Source organism: Phytophthora infestans, genomic scaffold (genome assembly GCF_000142945.1).
Source record: "Phytophthora infestans T30-4 supercont1.1 genomic scaffold, whole genome shotgun sequence".
Taxonomy (NCBI): Eukaryota; Oomycota; class Peronosporomycetes; order Peronosporales; family Peronosporaceae; genus Phytophthora; species Phytophthora infestans.
In genome coordinates, this window is record NW_003303758.1 from 5,811,395 (window position 1) to 5,836,583 (window position 25,189).

Consider the following 25,189-nt stretch of genomic DNA (forward strand, 5'->3'; position numbering starts at 1 on the left):
TTAATGTGGTGTACATATTTATCGGAGCTTGAAAGGACGTTTATGACGGCGATGCAGACTGTGGCGGCGAATCTGCAGCCTGGGGAGAAGCCGCCTGTAGCCCACACGTACCGCAATGCGTACGGGACGCACTTCGATGTAGCGCCGACGTGGATGTTGCTGCTGGGAGTGTATGTGTTGTTTGTGGTGGGCGGGGTTTTGCTCTTGTCGGTGATTCCAGTGCGCTTCGCGAGTAACGAGAAGATGGAGGCACCTTTTGTGTTATGGTTTGGGTCTGCCAAAAAGAAGAAGAAGAAAGTGAAGCGTGTGGAGAAGAACCCAGAAGAGCAATTAGCTGAGAAAGAGAGTGTGTGGCAACAAGTCTCGTCCTGGCTGATGAGGACTCTGAACAGGATTTTCGCGGATGCTCCGAGTCCTGACGCTGATATGCGCTATCGCTTCCATGCGGATATGACGCAGCAATTGGCTGCATCGGCTGCGACTGCCAAGACGTACGAGAGTATTGCAATACCTACGAGTGAGCCATCATCATCTCCTCAGATAATCGTCACTGACGCTACAGATGAGCTTGAGATGAAGCCTCCTCCACCACAGCAAGCTCCAAGCCAGGTTGTGAGACCAGCTGCTGTGGAATATAGGGCTGCTAAACCAACTAGTCGTCCTTCGAGTCGCTCCAGTATCTTCGTATCGGTACCACCACCGTCGCCACCGTCTGCGGGGAGGATACAACAACGCAGTGCACGACTCGGTAGCGATGCGAGCTCTGTCAAAGCTGAGTCCATCGGTCGTCGCTCTCGTGGAAATTCAGGCGCTAGCGTGGTAGAAACCAAGGAGGATTTTGTGCGTGCTGCATCACATCGTCAATCTATGGCCGTTCGGGCAGAGAGACGTGTGACCTTGGCACGGGAAGACGTGTCTTATGAAAACTTGGAGGACGACGAAATGCAGGTGTACGAATACCTTGAGTTCGTCCGCGAGCTTCTTGACGGTCTTGCCTTGAAGAAACTCTGTCAGAAAAGTGGCCGTGTGGCTTCGCGCAAATTGTACATCACTGCCGACATGCAGGTTGTGTTTTGGAACTCGATCGCGGCGATCAAGCGGCAAACACGAAAGAGCAGCCTTAAAACTGAGCTCATCGAAAGTGTTCAGAAAGGAGTCCACGGTAGTGCTAACGTCATGGCTAGGTCGACACCTGAGCGTGAAGCTCTTTGTGTATCCATCCGCTGTAGCGACGGTAAACAACTAGTCTTGGAGGCCAAAACCGAAGCTATGAGGCAACGTTTGTTCCTTGGCTTCACGCGACTAGCTCAAGAGAAACATGAACAAGAGGCTACGACTGCGACTGCACTGCAACCGACAATCCCCGAGGAAATCGAAGAAGAGTTTGACGAGGAGCTGCCTACGATAGCTGAGGGACGTTCGCCTGTGACTAGGGCCAATGAGACCGAGTTAGTGCAGCAGGATGAGTACGAGGAGAAACTTCCTCCACCGGCGTTAGAAGAAATGCTGCTTCATCGTGAGCTTCTCTCGATTCGATCCAGCTACGGGAGTCAAGCTGACGAGAGTGATGACCAACACGGTGGCAACGATCCTGGTGATGAAAGAAAGAGAGGTGAGGAAGCGGCTTTGTCACACGAGGATGCTAAGTCATCTCAGCTGCACGACGACAGACGAGAGGCTGAGCGACGAGAGGAAGAAAAAGTGGAGGAGGGAGTGGGGATTGTCTCGCCTGCAATTGACGACGATGACATCGACAATCTCATTGACGACCCAGAGTTGAGCCGAGAGTAGGTACAGTAATCTCATGCAAGCACACAAACACTTTCAAGTTGTTACAGCTACCAAATACCTAAGCTGAATTAATACCGATGCATACAGTATGCTACATGCACATCAATGCGTGCACCATAACACAATAACCTACATCACCTTATTTGTGGCTTCATTTACCCCAGATGCACTATTTATGGGACTTAGTTTTGGACAATGGTAGCCATAACTTAACCTGTTTCCACAAGCAGAAGGAGTTTCAGTTCGCGACCTCACCACGGCCTCGCAAACTCGCGTTCCGTGCTGTGTTGCACTCCTCACCGTTCATCTCCTGATTTACTTCGCCGCTGTGGTACTAACTGGATGCAAAACACGCCGCGAACTGGTAAAAATGGATCTTTGAAGGCTCAGAAATCGCCATTCCTACTGCTTTCTGCCTGTGTGAGGACTACAATGCTACTCGAGCGTAGCGCGCCTTGCTCAAACAGTGAAGCGCAACGCTCTATAATGCTGCACACATCAAGTGGTGTCGCTAACGCTGGAACCGATCCTCCCTGGGGTAAAAGATCTTCGCTAGATTCCGAATACCTGTTTAGTTTTGGGGGAATGATTCGCATGCGTATTGCTCCATACGCGTATCGCGGAGACTGCGGTGTCTACCAGGTCAATTGCGGTGATACTTGCTGCAGCTAAGAGTATTTCCTGGTAAAATTTCTTCGCATTTTGCTGAGCTGAATATATGTTACGCAAACTCACACGCCAGTCAGTTGCTAAGTACTGGGCATGCTGGGATTGTTAGTTGGCTGGAGCGGCAAGCTACCCCAGGACAACCAACCTACAGGGCAGCATGGTTATTGGCTGAGATCACATATTCACGCATGAATTAATTAATAAAGATGAAGTAATAGCACTTATCTCCGAGCGCACTCAATAGGAAACTCATAGCTGAGTGCCCATCACTACCAATGGTAAGTCTTTCCTGTTAAAGAAATTAGAGCAACTTTTTATTTTCCTCTGCAATCCCTCATCACCATTGCACACTACCACAGCCTCAATGGTGGCGATATATCGTACTCATGCCGTCGTAGTGGGTAAAATGAAGAGCGAAGACAATCGAAATGCATCATCACCACGAAGCCGTTGCAGCGTGTATCGACAATGGAAAGCAGCTTATGCATTCAGTCGAGGCTGTTAGTTGAGGATGCGTTGACTGTTGAAGCGTCCAGCAGCTAGATTGTCGTTATCTATGCGTCGATAAAATTCACAATTCCATTGTTGGCAGCTTTTTACTGCTAGTTTGCGACTGCTTTATGATGTTGCCATTCCGATAACTTAGTTGAAGTTTTCCATTGTTTCGCTTTCGGTTTGCGAAAATGTGTTCCATGCTTGCCGTCAACGTTTTACGATCCCGTTGGATGTGGCAGTGAATCTGATTGCAATTGGATGTGGAAGTGAGGAGGAACCTACGTAAGGGGGGAGAAGAAAAGATTGGCTGGCTATCGGGTGGGGGTGTGGACGTGGCGTTTTGCCAAAAATGGCGGAAGGCAAATAAACTGGATGTTTTATGCGTCACGTATAAGTTTGTAGAGTATCATAGTTAGTTTGTTGTAGGGAATGAGGAAAAGCTGTGTATGAAATGTGAGAATCATGGTTTGACCCGATGGCATAGCGCTCAACTCGAGGCTCAATTCCAATCGAGCGAGCGACCCGCCACTTTCGCCGTGGCAGTGCGGCAACAGAAGGAAAAAGCGCTAGTCCACGCCCTCATCTCTTCTTGGCGGGCGTAAACGTGGCTAGTTCGTCGCCTGAAGTCTTGTTTCGCTCCTTTCCGTCCTCATAGCACCCACTGCACCCGCATCAACGTACGTGGCAAACTTTGCCGTTTAACTTGAAAAAAGGAACCCATTTTCACTAACCTACATGATGGCAATGACCCATTTCCAGATAAACATGAGTGACGAAGACAGCGACCTGGACTCGGCTGGCTTCATGATGATGCCTCCGCCACCTCCACCGCCGGGATCTCCGCCTCCCTATTCGAGCAAGTCTAAATACACCGGCAAGGCTCGCTTCATCCAGTCTTCGGTCTATTCCAGCCGAGATACCGGGAAACCCAAAGCGCGAGGCAAGAAGCCACGCAAAAAGACCGAGCACAAACTTACTCCGTCTGGACATGCCACATATCAGGGTGTGAACGACCAGATATACGCCACAAACAGCGACATGGACGGACTCCACGCCCGACCCGCCCACATGCTGAGTGTCGTGGAGCTGTGTAACAACAGCGAAGAAGACGCAGAGAGTGTGGCAACTACAGCCATCGACACGCCCATCCACTCAGCCGACGAGGACGGCAACGACACGGGAGACGACGGCTGGGCGGATCATAATCGATGGTACTGCAACATTTGCAAGGACGGAGGAGAGTTGCTGTGTTGCGATCGCTGTCCCCGAGCGTTCCACATGAATTGGTACGTGTTGCATTGGCAATTATTTATTTTTATCAGTTGCTAATTATTTTTTATTTTATTATTTTTAGTTTGGGAATGAGTGAAGATATGATTCCAGATAGCGAGTGGTACTGCAAAATGTGCTCGTACGTGTTTAAAACCGCTCTCCAGTGTTTTTTTTTTTGCTATAAATTATTTATTTATTGAATAAATATTTTAGCGAATGCTTGGACCGACGTCGATTGAAGAAAGAGTCGAAGGAGAAGGCGCGTGTGATGCGCGAGACGGAGAAACTGGAGCGTGACGCTCGACGTCGCATGGCTGAGCAGATGAGGGAGGAGCTGCTGGCCAAGAAGTCGGTGGAGGCGATCGAGCACAAGGCCAAGCGCGTGTTGGAGATGCAGGACCGCATCCTCAGTCGCAAAAAAGTCAAGTACAAAGACAAGGAGGAGGAGAAACTCGGCAGACTGGCAGAAGATCTCGGCAAGACTGTGCGTGCAGCGAAAGACAAAGTGGAGAAGCTGGAGAAAGAGGACGCAGCGCTCAGAAGGAAGGAGGAGTCGTTCCACAACAAGAAGAGACGCGGAGTGGACGAAATCCCGCGTGAAGTGATCGAAGACACGTCGCGTCCGGACAAACCAACGTACGTCCTGGAGTATACGTATACTTCGGAGGTATATCTTTCTAACGCTTGCTTTTATACAGGCCGACGCCGTGTGACTTTGCAGATATCCCGACGCAATGCGTTGGGAAGCTGCTGGCTGTGTGGGACTGCATCTACGCCTTCCGCGACATCCTGGAGCTCTCGGACGTATCCGTGGACCAGTTCAGTCGCGCTCTAAGCCACTCAAAGTACTCTGCTATGCTGACAGAGATCCACATGTGCTTACTGGAGAAGATCCTAGCGGACAGAGAGGACGACGACTACGTATCGGATGACGAAAACTCCATCGACGACAGCGAGCGCTATCGCTACGAGATCCAGCACGCGCCGTTGACTGTAGGCGTGCCGACCCGCTCGATGCTGACGTCGCTCACGTGGCCATCGATTCTCTGCAGCTTGATTGCGGCTGTGCCTCGCTACACAGCACACGCGACGTCGACCTTCTTGGCGGCATTTAGAGCTCTACAGGACGTCGACTACCCGGCATTACAAGTGCAGCACAAACTGGCGCTACTGCAGTTCCTGGTCGGTCGTCTGGTGGGCACGGAAAAGGTCCGAAACCTGTTGGGCAAACATCTCAACGACATGCTCCAGGGCACGAAGGAATACAATCGCGCTGTGCTGCTGGACAAGAAAGTGACGCTGGAAGACGAGAAGAAACTGCGCGAGAAGCAGCGAGCCGAACTCACGAGCATTGTGGAGCCCAGCAAGACGTCGATCAAGTCGTGGCTGGGTACGGAGGAGACCAAGAGCGACTTTGATGGCGACACTGGCTCTGCTAGCGACTCGGACTTGGACGATCTTGCGTATAGCGAAGAAGCTCTGACGAGGAACGAGGACGAGCTGGAGAATCTGCAGCTGCAGGACTTTATCTCTCGACACGAATACATTGCGCGCAAGAAGAAACTCGACAAGCAGCGGGAGCGTCTTCGACAGAAGATGGAAGTGAAGCAACGCAAGCTGCAGCGACAGGAACAGATCGAGCGTAAGCGCAGTCAAGCCAAGAACGGCATCACCGATGGCTTGACGTCCAAAGACGCCACTCTGCTGCAAAGTGCCATCGAAAAGGGCAAGGAGTGTGGCCTTCCGGAGCGGATTATCGTGTCTGCCACGCACGTTCTGGAGATTCTCGAAGCGGACGCAGCTCGCGAAGAAGAAGTGATGCACAAGAAGCGCAAGTTTAACGCTCTGCTTCTCCAGGCTTTCGTACGGTCGGAGCCTCTCGGACGAGATCGAGACCAGTTACGGTACTGGATCCTGCGAGGAGATTTACAGCGACTGTATGTGGAGGTACCAGGCCTCCCGAGCACGTTGAAGCGCAAGTACGAGTCTCTGGCGAAGAGCGGATCTCCGAGAGACTCGTTGATCCCGGAGGACGACAGCACTGCCACGTGGTACTGCTATTCGTCGCAGACGGAGGTGAACTCGCTGTTGCAGGCGCTAGATGGGCGTATCTCTCGCGAGGCGCAGCTGCGATCAGCGCTGAATGACCACATGGACGAACTCTCGAGCGAGATGCCCGTGTCGAAGCCTGGTTTGCTGATTTCCGATCTCTTGAACGAGGAGAGTGCCAAGAAGCGGCCGCCACGTGCGTCGGCTGACGAGGAAACGGCGTTTCTACAGTGGAAGAACGGCAAACACTCGAAGCGTAAAGCTGTTGAGCATGCAGAGCCCAGTGTCGAGTCCTTTCGCGAAGATCTGCTCAAGGGTCAGGACTGGATCTGCAAGTGTCTTCGTACGCTTGGCTCGACGTGGCCTGATCGCCCTGAAACGGCGGAATTGGAGGTGGAGGAAATCAGTGCAAGATGTTGACAAGATGGAGGACTTTTGTGGTTTGTTGTTGGCGTTAGAAACCGAGCTGATGGCGGCTCAAACGAAGCTGAAACCGGACACTGCGGCAGCGTCGAGTACTCCTCAAACGGATGTGAAGAGTGCGAGTAGTACGAGCGAGGAAGTCGACGACAAGAGCGACGAAGAGGACGACGACGAAGAAGAGGAGACGATGGACGCTCTGGTGGATGATGGGACGAGGTTGTGGCCCTCCAAGTATTGTCGGGAGCGCTGGATTCAGAGTGTGAAACGCGGCAAGACTGTCGCTGTTTTGGCCACTGCGTTGGCCTCACTGATGCATCGTCTGGAGGTGCTGGGCTTTCTGAATGTGTCGGCTGAAGATGCCATGAAGACGCGTGCGAAGAGTGAGAAGGAGAAGCGATCGCGCAAGGAACGCGCAGTCAAGAAGAAGAAACAGGACGAAGAAGCCGACGATGCCGGTCGGACGCGCGAGTCGGTGGACGAGTGGGAAGAGGACTGCTATATCTGCAGCGAAGGCGGCGAGCTCGTGTGTTGCGACGGATGTCCTCATGTCTTCCACTACTCGTGCATTGGTCTGCGTCGCGTCCCTCGTGGCAAGATCTTCTGTCACGAGTGCGATACATCAGTGAATCCAGTGCTCCCTGCCAAGAAGAACGGCAAAGCAGCAGCCAAGCGGCCGAGACGCTCCCAGTCGCCAACGTCACGAGGTCGACGTCGCAAGCAAGCCAAGACAAAGTCGGGGGATTCCGACTCGGAGAGCGGCGCAGACTCGGATTCAGCTGTGTCTGCCACGTCGTCGCATCGTCTGCCATCAAGGAAATCTTCTCCAGTGCGACCAGCGCACGTGGAGAACCACACGGGACCGAAGAATCCGGACGACCAATGGGATGTCGACTGCAGTGTCTGTGGCCTGGGAGGAGAGCTGCTCTGCTGCGACGGATGTCCTCGTGCCTTCCATGTTACTTGCATCGGACTGGAGAAAATTCCAGAGACGGAATGGTTCTGCAACGAGTGTAATCTGCAGACGTGTGGGGCCTGTAAGAAGAACCGGATTCGACTGGACTCGCACGTGATCTGCGGCTCCGAGGACGGCACCAAGGGCTGCGACCGCGTTTTCCACCTGGTACGTCTTTTGTGTTCGTATTTTTCATCGAGTATTGCTAATTTAGTGTTTTTCTTTGCTATTAGAAATGCGCCAAGCTTGATGCTGTTCCTGCCGACGACTGGTATTGCAAGAAATGCCGGGCGACTCTGAATCTGTAAGGGACAGATGGGTAAAAGCGAAAAATACACAAAAGATGAAAGACGTGACACCATTATTTACGGAAATTTCGGTTTGGAGACCACGCGATGCCACTGCAATGCAATATTCTCCCAGCGATATTTCTTCCGAGCGAAGCGCTTCATACGATGACGGACTGTTGTTGCCTGCTGCTCGTTGTGTACAGCATCGACAATGCTTTGTATCCAGAGCTCCAGCCATTCCGGATCGTCGTCTAGCATGTGCATAACAGTTAAAAAAAAGTTTTTAAAGCAACAACGAGACCTGAATGTACCAATGTTGCGTTGTTGCAGAGCTCGTGGCCCAAGATCAAAGTCGTCGACCGTCTCAGGTAACGCGGAGACAGAGAAGCGACTGGTGATTGGGATGGCGCCGTTCGTCATGGCTTTCATGAGGGAAATGCAGCTCGTCTCTGAAAAAGTCGTCGGGTACAGGTAGAACCCCGCGTTCGAGTATTCTTTCGCCAGTTGCGCATGGTTAACGAGACCCACAAAGCGCACACCTGGCGTCTCACTAAGTAGTTGATTCATCTCGCTCATCCAGTCGGTAAAGTTGGCCATGTGAGAGTCCCCCCACTTCATAAATGCAGGTGTAAAGCCATAAAATACAGACAGTTCAGCCGTCGGAATCTTCTCTCGGATACGTGGCCACGCCTTCAGTAGAGTGTGCAGCCCTCGACTGGGTGAGCTGCCGTAGACGAATCGATCTGCGTGGTTTGGTCCGTGGACGAAGAAGGAGCGATCGACTGCGTTGGTACTGACTGTAAGTTTTGACCGGAGAGTTTCAGGGAACGCAGAGGCATGAAACTCACTGACACAGAAGATCCCGTCAGCATTGTTGAGCAACTCAGTTGAGCGTCTCGCATCTTCTTGAGGAAGGTCGTGCATCCACATGAATTTTTTGCGAGCAGCTCGTCCCATAGCCATAGAAATATGATATCTCCAAGCCACGAAAATGTCGACGCCTTTGTCGTCAACATCGTACGTATAGTGAGGATACCAGCGAGCTTTATCTTCGTCTGCGTCGTCTAAAGTCGAGATATCTTGCGTCGACGGATCACCGTAGACTTCCACCCAGTAGCCGAGTTTCTGAAGCTCACGAGACAGGAACACGACTGCTTCTTCCGACCCACCCAGACCTGTTTTTAGGGAAGAAGGCCCCCACTGCCCCCACCACGATTGGTCGTACTCGTGGCAGTAAAAAGCGATCACCACTTTGTGGTCGGGACGAGGAATTTTTATGAAATGTCGCCCTTGAGTCTCGAAAAGATAGCGAGCTTGAGCAACCACAGCGTCGAATTGTTGCTGATTGCCCTCGTCATATTTCTCCAGCTTGTTGTACAGTACGCCGAGGCTGTAACGGAGTTGAAAGATGTCGGGATGCTGCTCTACTGCTGCTTGTAGCAGTTGAGTGGCCTCCAGAGACTGCCCAGTCTTGTCTAATGCATTGGAGTAGTCCATGTAGGCTTGTCGCATCTCGTCTTGCCTGGCACTTGTTGGTTGTCCTGAGAAGGAATACGCAGCTTCTCCGTACGTCGCGTAGAGGTTAACTACCTTGTCGAGCGCTTTCTGACTGGCGTAAATCTCACCAAGCTTCGATACAGCCATGTGATTGGACGCATCGAGTTGCAAAGCTGTATCAAACGCTTCTTTTGCAGTCTCGAATTGGTCCATCGCCATGTAACATAGTGCCAGATTGGAGTGATACCACGTCACATGTGGATTTATTGCCACGGCACGCGTAATATACTCGATAGCCAGCATAAACCGCTCATTCTGGAAGTGAATAGTGCCCAATAAATGAACAGCGTCCGCATTCCCGGGACTCGCACGTAGTACGCGTAAGTAGACATTCTCAGCGCCAGTGTAGTCTCCTCGTTCTTGGAGAGAAATCCCTTGCTGAATCACTTCATTCACACGAGAATGGATGCTTTCCACGCTCCCGAATGAGTCCGCCGCGCGTTCCGGTTGAATTATCAGTTGGAAGCGTAACTTTCTCTCGTTGTTACTTAAAGAATGCAAGCGATTCACCACGTCGTGCATCACTTCGTACGCAGTCTCTATGCTTTCTGTGGTTTGCTTGGTATTAAACAGCGGTGAGGTCAGTGTGTTGGCTGCCAGGGCGTTGCGAATACGACGTAACACTTTCGGTGTTCTAGCCAGGTAAACTGCCATTCGTTCGTAGTCTTTAACACTCTGTGATACCAATTCTGGGTACGGAATGGCGTTCCGTATCAGCGACGCAGCAACTCGAGACGGGAAGGTGTCTCCCCACAACGTAACAATGGGAACATTCGCCCACAGCGCATCTGCCGCAGTCGAGTGAGCGTTGTAAACGAAAGAGTCCAAGAAGATATCAGCCACTGTAATCCGTGCAAGATGGGAATATTTATCCACTCGTGGAGCGAAGATCACTCTCGACGGGAGAACGCCATGCGCCATTGCTTGGTCATGCAGCTTTTCCATCACACGAAGCGCATCTGGACCGGATGGGGCGAGTAGCCAGAGCACACTGTTGGGAATCTGCCTCAGAATACTCATCCAGACTGCGAACGACTCACTCTCCATCTTGTTAATTGTATTGAAATTGCAGAAGACCAAGCCATCGGTGGGTAAGCCATGCTGCGACCTGTTCGCTCGTTGACAGTCCACATCGCCACATGCAGAGATCCAGGGCTCATAGCGATTCGCTTGGTACGTGAATGGGAGATACACAACTTGTTCCGTCATACTTGCTGCTGCTACTTCAGGCGGGAGGACGAGTTTATCCACCATTGCGAAATCCGTGAAGCTCGAGCCCATTGTTCCCGGATATCCTAGATAATTGACAACAATCCGACTCGGTCGAAGCGACGGAATCCCCAGTCTGGCACCTTTCGTGTGCGCCATCAGATCCACCAACACATCAATTCCATCGAGGCCGATCGTCTGCGCAGCCTGGAGGTCCGACATGCCCAACAAGTCCCGGAAAACGCCACATTTGTCTTCGAATTGGCGACGCCACGGTGCGGAGGCTTCGGAATTGGGTCCGTACGAGTAGCAAATTGTGTCTACACCACTCGCCAATGCCGCATGCTGCTCAATGAGCCCCAAAGTGAGGTGTCCCATGGGATGATCACGGAAATCGAAGCTCAAATACCCAATCTTCAAGCGTTGACGAGTCGTAGGACGATCCCAGGACGGCTCATTAACACTCCAAGATAACGGAAGTAGCTCTAGTGTACTCGGCTGTTCGTAGATTTTAGACGCTCGAATTGCCAAATTTCTGCGGAAAGCGTCGGAAACTTTGACTAGCGTGGAGTCGAATGGCAGGAAAACGGCCTGTTCCTGAGAGATCTCAAGCTCGAACTGGCGTTGAGCAGCAGCCAGCACCTGATTCTCGAGCTTCTCCATGCCCTCCCAGTCACAGAACGACCGCTTCGCGTTCATCATATCGACGAGCACATAGGTCTCCACTGTGTCGATTAACAGCATCTCCTCGTACACTTTAAGAGCACGAGAGAGCAAGTCGTACTCCTTCAGAAACACTCCTTTGTTGTGCATTCCCTGCAGTTTTTCTTTGGACGTTGTAGCCATGTTAATGACGTAATCTTCATGCTCCAACGCCTTCTCCAGATCTCCATGTTCAAAGTAAATCCTACCCAGATCCAGGTGAGCCTGTCGATCATCCGGCTCAAGCTCCAGCACCTTTAAAAGCATCTCCTTCGACTCCATGTCTCTACGGAGAGCCAACAACACCGAAGCTTTGTTGTATAAGGCCCCCACAAACTCCGGATCAATTTCCAACGCCTCCTCAAAGTGGCCGAGAGCTTCTAACGAGTACGCAACGCTCCATTTGCCGCGTTCTCGAGCGATAAACCCGATATTGTTGTGGATGTTGGCCACATTTTCCCAGTCTTGGGTGGCTTCAGCGGCTTGTAGACCTCGTTCCAGCAGCTGCAGAGCTTCATCTCGTTCATTTCGCCCGAAAATTAGCATAGCCAAGTTGTTGTAAGCTGCTGCAATCTCTGGATACACGTCGATACTTTGTCGAAGAAGTCTCTCCTTGTCGTGAGTCTGATCCGACTCTTGCGCCGCGTGATAGAGCTCAGCAGCGAGTGTGAGAGACGCCTCATTCTCAGGAGTCACGACTAGTACTGTACCGGCTTGAGTGGGTCGATAAAAGCCCCATAAACAGATGAATGCAGCGAGGAGCACTCGCAATGATGGCATGGATACACTAATGACCTTTTGTTGGAAGATCGCAATGATTGACAAGCAAAAACGTGGACCACATCAAACTCAAGATGGATACAGTTGCGAACGGTTTGGCTTCATTCTCTAAATTGCAGCATGTCAAGTGTTTACTGTGCTTCGTCAGCTTCTTGTAGCTCTTTGAAAAAAGCTCGGAATGCGTCCTTCGGCTCTTTATTCGTGGGGATGTAGTGGCCGCCGGGATGCATAAAAACCGTGGGGTTTACAAAGATATCTTTAAGTGCGAGACTCCTCTCGTTATCCACGACGGCGTCCGTCTCGCCGATGACGTGCAATGACGGCATGTCTACCTTCACATCGCTCATGTACTTTGGATCTCCAATAGCGCCAGCCGACACGAAGATGGAGAAGCGAAACGCGAAGGGCGACTCGGAAGTGCTCACTGATCACATGTACACAGTCACAGCGATCTCAGCATTCATACGAGCATGCACCGACCAAAATAATATCACATTTCATACCTTGTCTCTGCAAGATCATCGACGCCATGGAACCTCCCTGGCTGAACCCGAAGATGCCGTCGAACGGTCCCTCTTTCGTGACAAAATTGGCAATGTACTCAATCGCTTCTTCCACCCGCGACAAGAGATACTGGCCGGTCTCTTCGTCGCGAGTGAAGTCGCACCACTTCAGTTGCTTTACGTTCTCGCCAGTCTCGCCACTATCACAGTAAACAAAATCCACGTCAGTCCACTTTAAGCCACACGAGAGACTGATGAGTCCTTTGTACTTGTTGGCGTGTTCTTCCGCTGTGGGTTCATACGGCACTTCGAACGGAGCATCCAGACACACTACAGCGCAGTCACAAAGGATAGAACAACAAACACACTTAGATCCGGAGTTGACATAAGTATCAAGTCTCCACGAACCGAACTCAACGCTGGACTTGAACGTCCGACGCAAGGCGGCAATGCGGCCACGCAGCTTCAGAGCGTCTTGGCGGTAGCCATGAAGACACAAGACGCGAAACTTGTTCATGGCCGCAACGGAGGACACGAAGAATGATGTGACGTCAGTGGCGTCTGCTTGGAATAATGACATACTGTATACATCGGGTGTCACAGCGATTGGACTGTTCTAATAAAGGGATATTCGTTTGCCAGAGCAGTTGACGCGATACCTTTTGAATACGTATTATGGTATTTTTCTTCTTTTTCTATTGTTAAAATCTCTACTTTGCGCCGTGAGCTGCAGCCATTTCTTGGGCAAATTCTCGCAGCGCATCTTTTGCCTCCTTGTTGGTCGGGATAAAGTGACCTCCAGGGTGCACGAAAACCTTTGGGTTGTTATATAACTCGAGCAATTTTTGGCCTCTGCCATCGAAACGATTGCGTCGGTCTCTCCCATGAAGTGTATTGATGGCACCGGATCCCCAAGGTCACAGGAAGCGAAGAACAAAGCGAATTTGAACGAGAACGGCGAGTTGTTTGGGTCAGCACCTACAAGTAAAATGGCATTTTTCGCCTGTCAGCATCCAAGCAACTGTACAAAATAAATACAAAAACACGAGACTTACACTGCCGCTGTAAGAGCAGATTGGCCGTCATGCCACCCTGGCTGAAGCCGAAGATGCCGTCAAAAGGGCCTTCCTTACGCACAAACTCCGCAAGGTAATCAGCCTCGTCCACGCGTCCATACGTGTGCTTGCCTGACTCCTCATCGATCTCGAAGTCCCACCACTTATACGTCGGCTCCGCTTCAGCACTAAATTAACAGTCGAGATGATCGAAATATCCATCAGTATGACACGCTCTCAAATGCTTCAGCACATCCCATCGTACATTTTGGCCTGCTCCTCTGGTGTTGAATTTGGAAAGCTGGTCACCAGGAATGGAGCTTCCGGGAACACTGACGAGCACAGAGAAATCAAAGTTAGAATGCGCCAAATTTCAATGTAATGCTGTGCGCCACGTACCAAAATCAAAGCTGGACTTGAGTGCTCGTCGGAGCGACGAGATGCGGTTGCGAAACTTGAGAGCGTCCTGGCCGAAACCGTGCAAGCATAACACGCGAAACGTTCCCATTCTGTGCCTATAAACGGAAACTTCAGGAATGGCACTCGTCAAAGGCGGTGGGAAAGTTGCAGCTTTTGATTACCATGCAGTGTCTACGTACCGACAGTGCTCGCAGCCTTCTTAATTGTTCAGAGCTAATCCCAGTGTCTATGCTGTGCACTCACCATCACAGGAGAGCGAAGACACGTCAGAGGCTAATGCCACATGAATTTCAATACACGATCCGGTCGGTGTCAGCATTTTGAACCACACGCAACACCACCGAACCGATTTATTGTCATTGAACTGAAAAACGCGTCGCAACCACAGCGGCTACGCCCCATTTCGCTTGCCTCCCGAGCTGTGTTCAGGCCTCTATGCTGCGTATGCGTGCCTTTCAGTTGGCGCTGCTGCTCATTGCAGTCCTACTTCAGCTCTCCACCTCCGTCATCAGTGCGGAATCCCCCTCAAACAGCAAGAAAAGGTGAGGAAAACTCCCTATATAAGGCAATTAAAGACTTGCAATCTAATGATCTCGCTTAAGTGTGGAGGTGCAGTTCCCCCATGTGTCGGAGGCGCTTCTGGAACAGCTAGGCTACCAGAAGAAGAACCGCTACTCCGCGTCAGCTTTTAAGGTAACGCCTCGCAAGCCAGCGCCGACCTTTAGCAACGTAAACGCCGTGATCAACGAGAAGTTCGAGAAGTTGTCGCTTAGCGACTACAGGGGCAAGTGGCTCATCTTGTTCTTCTACCCCTTCGACTTCACTTTTGTGTGTCCCACTGAGATCGTGAGCTTCAGTGACAGCGTGGACCAATTCCGCAGCATCAATGCCGAAGTTGTGGCTATCTCCACAGACTCGCACCACACGCACTTAGCCTGGGTCAAGACTCCCCGTAGTGAAGGAGGCTTGGGCAAGATGAACATCCCACTCATTGCCGACATCAGTAAGCGCATCTCCGAGGACTACGGCGTGCTGGTCACGGACGAAGAGGACGAGATGTTCGGTGCTGCACTTCGAGGACTGTTTGTTATCGACCCGGAAGGCACAATCCGCTCCATCCAGATCAACGATGACGCGGTCGGACGCAGTGTCGACGAAACGCTACGTATCCTCAAGGCCTTCCAGTATGCTGCGTCACACCCTCACGAGGTGTGTCCTGCCAACTGGAAGCCTGGAGGTGAGACCATTAAGACCAACCACGTTGAAAAAATGGACTTCTTCCAGCACCTGTACGGTGACGATAAGAGCAAGAAACAGGAGCTGTAAGATGTGGGTGGATAAAGACCAAAACCGTGGCTTAACCTGCCTCGGTAGCTCACTACAGTAAAGTTTCGTGGCCTCACGCACAACACCAAAAACCATGTTTAATCTGTCCATTTTTCTTGTCTGCTATTCTTGTCCCTCTCTTATTTCATATTCTGAGTAAGAGAAAAAGTAGAGAAACTCGAAATAGAAAGCAAACAAAATACTTTCTTCAGCTCAGCGGCAACTCGACGTCTGATGCTAGCTTCCATCTCGTTCTGTACTGTTTCTTCTGCTTGTTCGGCTTACTGCTGCGGGAATCCGTGCTTCCAGTTCTGGTAGCGGTACAGGATCACGGGAACACCAATGCCGCCCGCGGTCACAAACAGGGTCAGGCCCAGCACGAGGCCCTTAGGGAAGTCACCCTCGAACACCAGGTGCTGGTGGTGCTCGCCCTCGGCGGACATGCGCTTGGCCGAGGCCGAGATGCCGCGGCGGCCGGCCACAGTCATCTTGTTGGCGGTCTGCTTGACGATCTGGCCGAACATCTTCTGTGCGGTGGGGAGGAAGGGCGAGTGTGAGGCCTAAAATTGCGACGCACCACCCGCAAAATTTTCAGAATTTTGTATTCCCTTTTGTAAGAGGAACCAAAGACATGTAGACTGTGTATAGTGATACAAAGAAATGCGTCTCAACGCTGAAATTTGTAATCCAGGTCAAATCCGGATAAAGAACTGCAAAAGCGTATACGAGTTATCAGATGAACTTGCCAATCAAATGCAACAGATGCAACGCGAAAGAGATGCTTTACTTACTAAATATCAATGCCCACGAATAATAGAAGGGTAGCTTGCTGTTGCAAGCCACGTACAAATAAGAAACGCATCGGTCTGCAAGCAGCTACACCGTGTGGCCTATCGACTGCAGTAGTGCCGCGTTGGCCAGGATCTCCAGGGATGGGTCGTCTTTCTTCACTTTCTTCGTAAGCGGCGACTGTATCTTGCTAACATCAATCGTGTCGTCCAAAATACGTTTGCCGTTCATGGCGGGGGCTCGGTCAGACGCCAGTTTAGTTCTACTCGGCTCAATCGTCGTAGCTTTGTTCAGAGGGTTGCTGAAGCCAGAAGAAACCCAATTAGGCATCGCGGGGATGTTCCACATGGCGTTCAGTCGGTTGTACGTCGCGTCCGTTGGGGTCCAACACAGAGAGATCTGTGGACTACCGAGTTGCGCTGTTTGAATGGCAAGAGGAGATTGAAGGTAATTGTTCGGGTACAGACTTGCAAAGTCGACTTGGTCCGTGAGCAGTGTGCTGAGTGGATAGACGTCGTTGACTCCACCTAACACAGGCGACGGTATCTCTGAAATTTCCCTGCTGGAAGAGCTGTCCGAGCCGGAGCTATCACGGCGTTTGCGTTGCGAGGTGGACGTCGGAGTGAAGCCGCGCTTGAGACGACGTTTGCTTGAGTTCCAGTGGTTCTTTATGGCGTTGTCTGTCCTGCCCGGCAACATCTTGGCGATCTCCGCCCACTTGTTGCCGAACTTGTCGTGCAATTCCTTTAGGATGCGCTCCTCCTCGGGTGTCCAAGGCTCTTTGCGAATTGCGGGGTCAAGCTGGTTGTGCCACCTGAAGAGCGCTTCAGTTAGTTTTCAATTCCAATGGGTATTATTTCTGATATCACTTCGCGCCAAACCTTTCGCGGCATTGCTTGCCATTACGGCCAGGCAGTTTAGTGCCGATGATAGTCCAGTGACGCGTGCCGTACTTCTGCACGAGCTTGAGCATCAAGAGATCTTCCTTCTCCGTCCACTTGCACACAGGCTTGCGCTCTTTACGCGTCGGAGGGTCCAGTTGCGGCGGCTCGAACTCGCTGTTGCTGTTGTAGCTGCTTAGATGCTGCAGGCTTTGCATCATGGTTGCTGGGTCCGTCCGCAGGTCTGCTGCGCTCAACTCAGTGGATCTCGATGTGAGCCCCTCGCGTTGTCGCCAACTGCCAAATCTTTGACTGATGCTCAATATGCTCCGAAGCGTTATCTTCGACGAAAAAGATCGAAGACCGTCAAAACTACGCGCAACGATTGGTCAAAAGGCAAACCACCTGTGAACCGTCAAGCTTACAAATGTCAAGATAAACGACCAAATGCTACAAAAAACAACGTATGTTGAACCAGGAAATCCTATGAGGTTTAAGTGGCAAAACACGGCAAACTTTTTTAGTTGCACATGATAAGTAAGTTGCGCTGGAATGGCGAGATAATCAAAAGAATTAAGTACAAACGTCGCACCACCTAACGAATCATACTTGTAACGCTGTGCACTTCCGTTTGTTGTGGCCAAGCGTCTTGCACACTGAGCATCGCTTCGTACCCGTCGATTTCATCTGAATGGTGTTGTTGCGTACCAGCTCCTCGTCCACGGGGATCTGCACTGGTTCCACCAATGGGCCATACGCCTGCGTATAGCTGACCACCGTGTAAACGGGATGGCAGAGCTGCGTGAGATCCCACGACCCCCCACCCTTATTGAAAAAGATGGCAGCAGCGTACAGGTGTTTGCACGGTAGTCCATACTGATCACGGTACGGACACGAACACGATTTGGTACTCAAATTCACTCGGCGTTTCTTAACAGCAGCATTTCGAGCGTCCCAGACGTACGCAATACCAGTGTCGCCATCACTGGGAGACACGCAACACGCAGCAGCCTCCAGTTGCTGCTGCTCGAGGATTTTCGCCGCATACGACGTGAGAATGCGACCGGCTTGTAGCCAGTTCTTACCATTGATCTTGCGCTGGTAGAGATCGCCCATACTGCGCTCCATATACCCCTGGAAAAAGTCAAAGGGAGGCAACATCCGAGTCACTTTGACAGACGGATTCTCCGACTCGGCCAAGCTCGTCGTCTGCCATCCGTAGAGAGCATGGCGCTTGAGGAAACAGTGCTTCGCCCAGGTATTTGGATCCATGGAGCGAAGATACTCAGCCGCACGCGAGTTCGCCAGACTAAGAGAGTTAATAAAAGAGTCAAACTCTTCTCGCGTGTCGGCCGCCTGTGCCCGCCACACGAACTGATGCAAATCTCGTTCAAAAGTCGTCTTGAAGGTGTCCTCCATTGCACTGATAAGGTGCGCAGTGCACTGAATCAAGATGGGCGAAGCACCGGAAAACGACGCAGCAGCGCGCAATAACGCTGGCGATCGATCGCAAAACATTGGCACGTCCAGAGATAACCCTCCGTCGAGACAACCCTGGAAAAACCACATGTAGTTGTCGACGCTTTTGCTGTCACAAAGAGCAACGGCGAGCGTGCACACGTCGTTATTCCCATCTTTGGTCACAAGCTCCAAGAACATGCCTTGGTAGTTGCTTGTATGGACCATATTGAGTCCATCAAGACCCAGGATCCGCAGGCTATTACGCTGTATCAGTAGCGCATGTGGCAGCATCAAGAACGCCCGTTTAAACTCATGTGACCACTGATCGACCTCAACGTTGAGCTTTGTTGACGGGTTGAGTTGCTGGAACTGAAGCAACAACGACTCGAGCTTCTGGATACCCATAGCGACGTCTTTCATTATGTTGCCTGTGATCTCTTGCTTCGCTCGATATGCCATGCGAGAAGGCACAGTGATGCCGTCTTGCGCCTGGACGATAGCACGGACACTCGGCCCTGACAACTTTGGCACCCCGCTTAGCGCTGCATTGGCATTCATGATGTGATTCACCACTTGGCGGGTGGTCACCGACTCCATTCCCGTGCATTCGGATCCGTGATCGACGTTGAATGAACTCACATAGAAATGACCCGGAAAGTGTGAGGTTTTGTACTTGCACACACGCACCACGAAGTTGCACGGCGTCTGGCTGTTGCAGACGAAAGTGAAGTTTTTGCCACCACTTGTCTTAGGGTCCAGTTTCGCTCGCTTCCCCTGTGCCAGTGCAAAATCCTGAATGTACTCCTTGGCTTGCGTGCGGTTCTCAAAGTGTTGCCGCACCTGCAGCGTCATATCGGCGCCAGATTTGAGTTTCACGCTTGCGCGTTGTTGTTGCACGGAGCTCTCCGCTGCGCGCAATATCTTCCTACGCTTCTTTTTGGGATCCATGTCGGCGTCCGGCTTGTTCGTATTTGCAGCCAGTTCGTTGCTGTTGGTCGCAGCCATGGCCACGATTGCCGCATCCTCCGCCACGGTAACGGCGAGTTGCGGATTGGCAATTGCAGGTTGCATTTTCAGTCTGGTGCCAATATGGGAGGCCGAACTGGGGGCACCGATTTAATTAAAACTCGTTGACGATTGGACGAAAATCTTTGCAAACCCCGTCAAATGTGTTTCTTTCCCAAGTTCTTGTCGCGGATGTGGCCGTTTTTCCAGCATTTCGACCTCTGCCGGCATTTTGCTACTGTCAAGCGAGACTCCACCAGCGGCTCGCAGTCGCTGCCGATTCGTTTTTGCCATCATTTTATCCGATACCATGGTAAATCACTCGGTCCACGGTCACTTCACGCAAGTTCGCGCGCAGGCAGCGTCGACTTCGCTCGGTAGTCGCGACTCGGTCTCTTCTCCAGGAGCTCTACTGCGCCGACAAGCTGAAAGTCAGCGTTCAGCCGTCAGTGGTACCAGTCCCACCGGTACATCTCGGAGCAGCGGGCGTTACAAAAAAAAGCGTGCAACCATGGAATCAGACACGGACTCAGATTCGCCCGAGGCCAGGAAGATGTTGAAGCTAGCGCTGGCCAAGTCCGTTGTGGACACCAAGATGGTGCGGGCGACGGCATTGCCGCAAGGTGCCGTGTTCTACCCGACCATGGAGCAGTTCGCCGACCCCATCAAGTACATCTCGAGGTGCGCTTTTGCAAATTTTACAATATTTTCGTTTGGATTTTTGAGATATTTGCTTGTTTTTGCAGTATCGAAAAAGAAGCCTCTCGAACTGGTATCTGCAAGATTGTGCCACCGCGTGGTTGGAATCCACCGTTTGCTATTGACCTGGAGAACGACGGGGTGCAGTTTGACACAAGGAAGCAGAAAATTCACGAGCTGCAGGTCGGTGGAGTTAGTTTTTATTAACTTAAATTGATACCTCGATCTAATGAAAAATAAATTGTTTCTTTGTCACTTGCAGGAAGGACATGCTTACGGCGACGGACGAACGCATACGTTCAAGTCGTTTCGCGCCGATGCGGACGCATTTCGAGATAACTGGTTCATGTCAAGAGGATTGGACCCCGACTCGATGACGTCCGAGGAAATCGAGCAGGAATACTGGCGGATTATCCAGACCGGAGAGCCCAGTGTCCAGGTGACCGCAAGTTAATTACTGTGAAGATGGTTTCAAGGAGCTGATTGGTCACATTTCTTTTGTACTCTGCAGGTGGAATATGCCAACGATCTTGACATCTCTCAGGTCGGCAGTGGATTTCTTCGCTCAAAGAAGCGCTATGCATCTCAGGCAACGAAAGGTGCGTCGAACGAGCCTTTTGTCTTAGTCTCACAGCACCTGATAATTGCGTTTTATGGAACACAGGAGAGGAAGCGATTGATTTCGCAGACCCCGAATACTACCGCAATACGGGATGGAATCTGAACAACCTGCCGGACGCGTACGGCTCACTTCTCCGTCACTTGGGCGCTGCAATCAACGGTGTCAACGTACCGTGGCTCTATTGCGGGATGCTGTTCGCGTCTTTTTGCTGGCACGCGGAAGACAACTTCATGTCCAGCATCAATTACCAGCACCTAGGTGCCAAGAAGCGATGGTACGGAATTCCGTCCTCAGATGCCGAGAAGTTCGAAGCCGCAATGAGAACGCAAGTACCCGAGCGTTTCCGAGAGAATCCGGACCTGCTGCTTCACCTGACTACCATGATCCCACCGTCTGTCTTGCATGGTCGGGGTGTCAAGGTGTTTACTGTCGTCCAGCAACCCGGAGACATCATTCTGACCTTCCCCAAGGCCTATCACTGCGGCTTCAGCGAAGGTTTCAACTGCAACGAGGCAGTGAACTTTGTTCTCCCCAACTGGATCGACTATGGCCGGGAATGTGTCGAGATGTACCGTAAGTACAGTCGCGTTTCGATCTTTTCGCACGATCGGTTCGTGTTCCACTTCGGGTCGACTCAAAACCTCGACGAGTACTCGCTCACCGACTGTGAGTTGCTGTTGAAGGAGCTGCGACGCTTGTTCCACGAAGAACGCGACTACAAGAAAGCTTTTCTCGCTGACGGATTGGAGAACGTCGAGGAGTTGAGTGGCGACGTCATGCTGGACGAGCAGTCGATGGAGGTGGATGACGTGCGGCAATGTTTTCGATGCAGGCACAACGTTTTCTTCTCGGGTGTGATCTGCTCGTGCAACCCCAGTCGATTGTCATGTCTTCGACACACCAAGGAAATGTGTGGCTGCGTGATGGAGAATCGGACGTTGTTGCAGTGGGTGAGCACGGCAGAACTGCGCTATGCAATTCGACGTGTGCAGACGAAGATGCGTGCGCTGAAAGACAATTCTACCGAAGAACGCGTTGTCGGCCACAACTCCAAGCTGCATGCACACGACGCCGTGACGTCGGGCAGTGGGGTTTATTTTACTATCAAGCGCAAAGGAACCTCCGTGCGAGCGTAGGATCAGTCTTGGTGATTTTGAAATGCTTGAGTTGCAGGTGTAATGCAGTAGAAAATTCTAAGCAAGAAAACAGCCAAAGCATTTGTCGGTATCCAAGAGCTAAACTTGCGAGCTTCATGCGATTTGTACATATTTCGACATGTAGTCTCTCAATTCGGAAGCTTTGAGTATCCCCTCCTGCCCCAAAAGCTGTCGAAGCCCTTGATGTCGTAAAAGGTTCGTCCAGCGTATGTTACAACACCGGTGACATCCTCGTGAGTCTCAAGCTCCAGTGTTGAAAACAACCATTCTAGTTCATCATTGGACATCTGAGTGATTGCCCACCAAAGCGTTAAGCCATAGTTTTTCGGCGCAAGTAACGCGCGCAACGCTGGCCACGACTTGCGCACACTTGTCGCGCGCAGTGGGAACGTCACACTTATGCTATCTCCGTATGGTTTTAAGACCCGCAACATATTGTTAACCATAGCTGAAGAGTATTCGCGATGGATCTCTTCCTCATTGGAGTTCGCCGTCGTCCACCCGACTGAAAGCACGAGTTTGTGACGGTGTTTTCCATCGTCACACTCGCTAAGGTCATTGACCTGTTTCAAAAACGTTTCTGCGTCAAAAGCCACGAAGTTCGAGTTCGCAGGACCCGGCAATATGTCGGCATTGATGAAAATGCCCTTGCTAAACGGGAACTGCGTCACGAACTTGGCCAGCTTTGCTAACGACGCCTCGAACGCACGACTGCTCTTGAAGTCGAGCTTCACGATCAACGGGGTCTCATTACTTGGCATCGAGCTCTGGAACTTTGCAGTGAGCTCCAACATGACATCCAAGAATTGTGCAACGGATAAGTCGCCGTCGGTGGCAGGTGGGTGGCCCATGACGGGAATCTCCTTGACCTCGCTCCAGATGATGTCGGCCTCGATAGCATTGTCAAAGTCTGAAGTGGCGAAGTGACGCTGCTCCGCCAGCTGGATCTGACGCTGCACCGACGTCAACAAGGCATTGGAGTTGACGGCGTGCGCCCAGCGGTAGTCCAGAGGCGTCATTGCGGGGCAGTGTAGATGGGGGAAGGATGGAGCTGCAGGAAGATCGTCAAGTGGGGATGCTGAGGTTTCCCTCTCCCTTTTTGTTCAATCAGAAGAGGATTCATTTTGAAGGTTTTGGCGAATCAAAGAGCCGGACACGAAAGAGCATCTCGCTAGTGTTCGCATTAGCACGCTCCATTACGCGACCCCCCATCCAGATTCCGTCTGTTTCGTAACGAACTGGAGCTGTGAGCAGCACATTTCATCCAATGGTAGTGTTTAGAGACATCAAAAATCCAATGACGTGTGACCAAGAGATTCCGATTCCAGTTAAGTTGAAGCTGTCAAACGGTTCTTAGGACGGATGGCATCCGTACACCTCTCTACACATCTAATTGTATCAGCGGAAAGCCGCAATTGAAGAGGTTATGTTGGCCATTCTTCATCTGTCGACATACTGTCCAAGCGCCATGTCGGAGAGCGTGAACGATGCCTCGGAGTCCCGACGCTACGCTAAAGCACCTCATCTCTGGGCGCTGGGCGTGGGCGCCGTCGTCAGCGGCGACTTTTTCGGCTGGCAATCGGGCCTCGTAGCGGGTTTTGACGGACTGCTCATCATCCTGTCCTTCGTCACGGTGCTCTACGTGCTGCTGGCCTTCTCTATCGCCGAACTGTCCACGACGGTACCGTCGGGTGGTGGTCCCTACGTCTTCGCACTGCATGCCATCGGCCCACGCGCCGCCTTCTTCGCGGGCCTGGCCGAGAGCCTCAAGGTCGTCATCACCTGCGCGGTGGTGGTCACTGGCATCAGCTCGTACATGAACCAGCTACTGAGTCTGAGCTCGGACTACGGTCCAATCTGGTGGCTCATCTTCTATGTGCTCTTCGTGTCGCTCAACATCGTGGGCGTCGAGATGACGTTCCGTGTCCAGGCCTTCACGACGGTCGTGTCGGTATTGATTCTACTGGTATTTTACGTTGGCGCAGCGACCAAAGTATCGTACACCGAGTGGGTGTCAAACGTGGGCTGGAAATATCCAGAAGGCTGGGATGGCGCCGTCAAAGGCTATTCTTTCGCTCTCTGGTTCTACCTCGGCATCGAGGAGCTTCCTCTTGCTATTGAGGTGACCGTCAACCCGGAACGCAACATGCCGATCGGACTTGTCACGTCAATCTCCACGCTGGCGTGTCTGGCATTCTGCACTGTTACTTTCAACTCGATGATCTCTCCGGGTGCCGAGGAAATATACAGCAGCTCGTCTCCCCTTCTCACTGGCTACCAAAGCGTGTTTGGTGACAATAGCACTACGTCTGGTTTCTCTTGGATGCTCATTCTCGGTCTCATTGCCAGTTTCCACTCATTCGTCTTCTGTATGGGTCAACTGCTCTACGCTATTGCTCGTGATGGCTATCTGCCCCAGATCCTGACGAGGCTACACCCTACTCGAGGCACGATGTATGTCTCATTGATCGCTGGTAGCTCCATAGGCTTCACTGTCGTACTGCTGTTGCACTTTATTATCGGTGACACCCGTCTCGGGTCTGTGATGATCAACCTCGCGCTGATTGGCGCCGTGATTTCGTACAGCTTCCAACTGACCTCGTTCATCAGCCTCCGTTTAAAGGAGCCGAACCGACCGCGCCCTTACTGTAGCCCTTTCGGAGTCCCTGGCGCCTTAGTCTCAATGGCATTGTGCGTTGCCGGCATGGTGTCGATTATCTACAGCGGAACATCGAGCTACGAGTTCCTGGCGTCCATCATTGTGGCAATTCTGTACTTTGGCATCGGCGCGGTGTACTTCTTCATGCGGGTGAAGCCACGCATCGACGCGGCTCCTACGCCGAAACTCCGTGAAAATCTGTTGAGCAACACTTCGTCCAAGGTTTGAACAGCCTGTGCTTTGCAAGTACCACTCTGTTCCATCTACCGCAGAAAATTACATGATATCATTGGCTATTATTAGACTAAGAATAGAGATTGAGAGTGATTCATTTGCCCGAATGAAAATCTGCCAAATCTGAGTCGAGTCGACCCTAAACCTCCTCAGATAAATACCCCTTTCCGGACAAAGTATACCGTATAG

General features: G+C 51.6%; 11 protein-coding genes across 11 annotated transcripts; 5 read left to right on the plus strand and 6 right to left on the minus strand.

Moving 5' to 3' along the window:
* Positions 1 to 243: 243 nt before the first annotated feature.
* On the plus strand, positions 244 to 1,880 carry PITG_00981 (uncharacterized protein; the record flags this gene model as incomplete). Its single annotated transcript, XM_002909466.1, has 1 exon — positions 244 to 1,880. One exon carries the CDS (start codon positions 244 to 246, stop codon positions 1,789 to 1,791), a length of 1,548 nt encoding a protein of 515 aa, XP_002909512.1.
* Positions 1,881 to 3,690: 1,810 nt separating this feature from the next.
* On the plus strand, positions 3,691 to 7,959 carry PITG_00982 (uncharacterized protein; the record flags this gene model as incomplete). The annotated part of the gene is made up of 6 exons (XM_002909467.1): positions 3,691 to 4,241; positions 4,310 to 4,366; positions 4,441 to 4,863; positions 4,926 to 6,619; positions 6,735 to 7,819; positions 7,885 to 7,959. The coding sequence occupies 6 exons, from the start codon at positions 3,691 to 3,693 to the stop codon at positions 7,957 to 7,959; spliced, it is 3,885 nt and encodes a 1,294-aa protein (XP_002909513.1).
* A 57-nt stretch (positions 7,960 to 8,016) lies between these two features.
* Positions 8,017 to 12,189, minus strand: PITG_00983 (UDP-N-acetylglucosamine-peptide N-acetylglucosaminyltransferase 110 kDa subunit, putative; the record flags this gene model as incomplete). Its single annotated transcript, XM_002909468.1, has 3 exons — positions 8,017 to 8,192; positions 8,253 to 9,611; positions 9,663 to 12,189. 3 exons carry the CDS (start codon positions 12,187 to 12,189, stop codon positions 8,017 to 8,019), a joined length of 4,062 nt encoding a protein of 1,353 aa, XP_002909514.1.
* A 131-nt stretch (positions 12,190 to 12,320) lies between these two features.
* PITG_00984 (serine hydrolase (FSH1), putative) lies at positions 12,321 to 13,209 on the minus strand (the record flags this gene model as incomplete). Its single annotated transcript, XM_002909469.1, has 4 exons — positions 12,321 to 12,613; positions 12,693 to 12,892; positions 12,962 to 13,022; positions 13,101 to 13,209. The coding sequence occupies 4 exons, from the start codon at positions 13,207 to 13,209 to the stop codon at positions 12,321 to 12,323; spliced, it is 663 nt and encodes a 220-aa protein (XP_002909515.1).
* A 193-nt stretch (positions 13,210 to 13,402) lies between these two features.
* Positions 13,403 to 14,255, minus strand: PITG_00985 (serine hydrolase (FSH1), putative; the record flags this gene model as incomplete). The annotated part of the gene is made up of 5 exons (XM_002909470.1): positions 13,403 to 13,525; positions 13,597 to 13,670; positions 13,748 to 13,935; positions 14,013 to 14,079; positions 14,147 to 14,255. 5 exons carry the CDS (start codon positions 14,253 to 14,255, stop codon positions 13,403 to 13,405), a joined length of 561 nt encoding a protein of 186 aa, XP_002909516.1.
* A 259-nt stretch (positions 14,256 to 14,514) lies between these two features.
* Positions 14,515 to 15,493, plus strand: PITG_00986 (peroxiredoxin-4; the record flags this gene model as incomplete). The annotated part of the gene is made up of 2 exons (XM_002909471.1): positions 14,515 to 14,709; positions 14,770 to 15,493. 2 exons carry the CDS (start codon positions 14,603 to 14,605, stop codon positions 15,491 to 15,493), a joined length of 831 nt encoding a protein of 276 aa, XP_002909517.1.
* A 281-nt stretch (positions 15,494 to 15,774) lies between these two features.
* PITG_00987 (uncharacterized protein) lies at positions 15,775 to 16,017 on the minus strand (the record flags this gene model as incomplete). The annotated part of the gene is made up of 1 exon (XM_002909472.1): positions 15,775 to 16,017. One exon carries the CDS (start codon positions 16,015 to 16,017, stop codon positions 15,775 to 15,777), a length of 243 nt encoding a protein of 80 aa, XP_002909518.1.
* Positions 16,018 to 16,369: 352 nt separating this feature from the next.
* PITG_00988 (myb-like DNA-binding protein, putative) lies at positions 16,370 to 17,425 on the minus strand (the record flags this gene model as incomplete). Its single annotated transcript, XM_002909473.1, has 2 exons — positions 16,370 to 17,096; positions 17,164 to 17,425. The coding sequence occupies 2 exons, from the start codon at positions 17,379 to 17,381 to the stop codon at positions 16,370 to 16,372; spliced, it is 945 nt and encodes a 314-aa protein (XP_002909519.1).
* Positions 17,426 to 19,827: 2,402 nt separating this feature from the next.
* Positions 19,828 to 22,879, plus strand: PITG_00989 (histone demethylase, putative; the record flags this gene model as incomplete). The annotated part of the gene is made up of 5 exons (XM_002909474.1): positions 19,828 to 20,310; positions 20,376 to 20,511; positions 20,591 to 20,767; positions 20,840 to 20,927; positions 20,993 to 22,879. The coding sequence occupies 5 exons, from the start codon at positions 19,940 to 19,942 to the stop codon at positions 22,084 to 22,086; spliced, it is 1,866 nt and encodes a 621-aa protein (XP_002909520.1).
* PITG_00990 (uncharacterized protein) lies at positions 22,236 to 23,126 on the minus strand (the record flags this gene model as incomplete). Its single annotated transcript, XM_002909475.1, has 1 exon — positions 22,236 to 23,126. One exon carries the CDS (start codon positions 23,124 to 23,126, stop codon positions 22,236 to 22,238), a length of 891 nt encoding a protein of 296 aa, XP_002909521.1.
* Positions 23,127 to 23,575: 449 nt separating this feature from the next.
* On the plus strand, positions 23,576 to 24,994 carry PITG_00991 (Amino Acid-Polyamine-Organocation (APC) Family; the record flags this gene model as incomplete). The annotated part of the gene is made up of 1 exon (XM_002909476.1): positions 23,576 to 24,994. The coding sequence occupies one exon, from the start codon at positions 23,576 to 23,578 to the stop codon at positions 24,992 to 24,994; it is 1,419 nt and encodes a 472-aa protein (XP_002909522.1).
* Between the last annotated feature and the right edge of the window lie 195 nt (positions 24,995 to 25,189).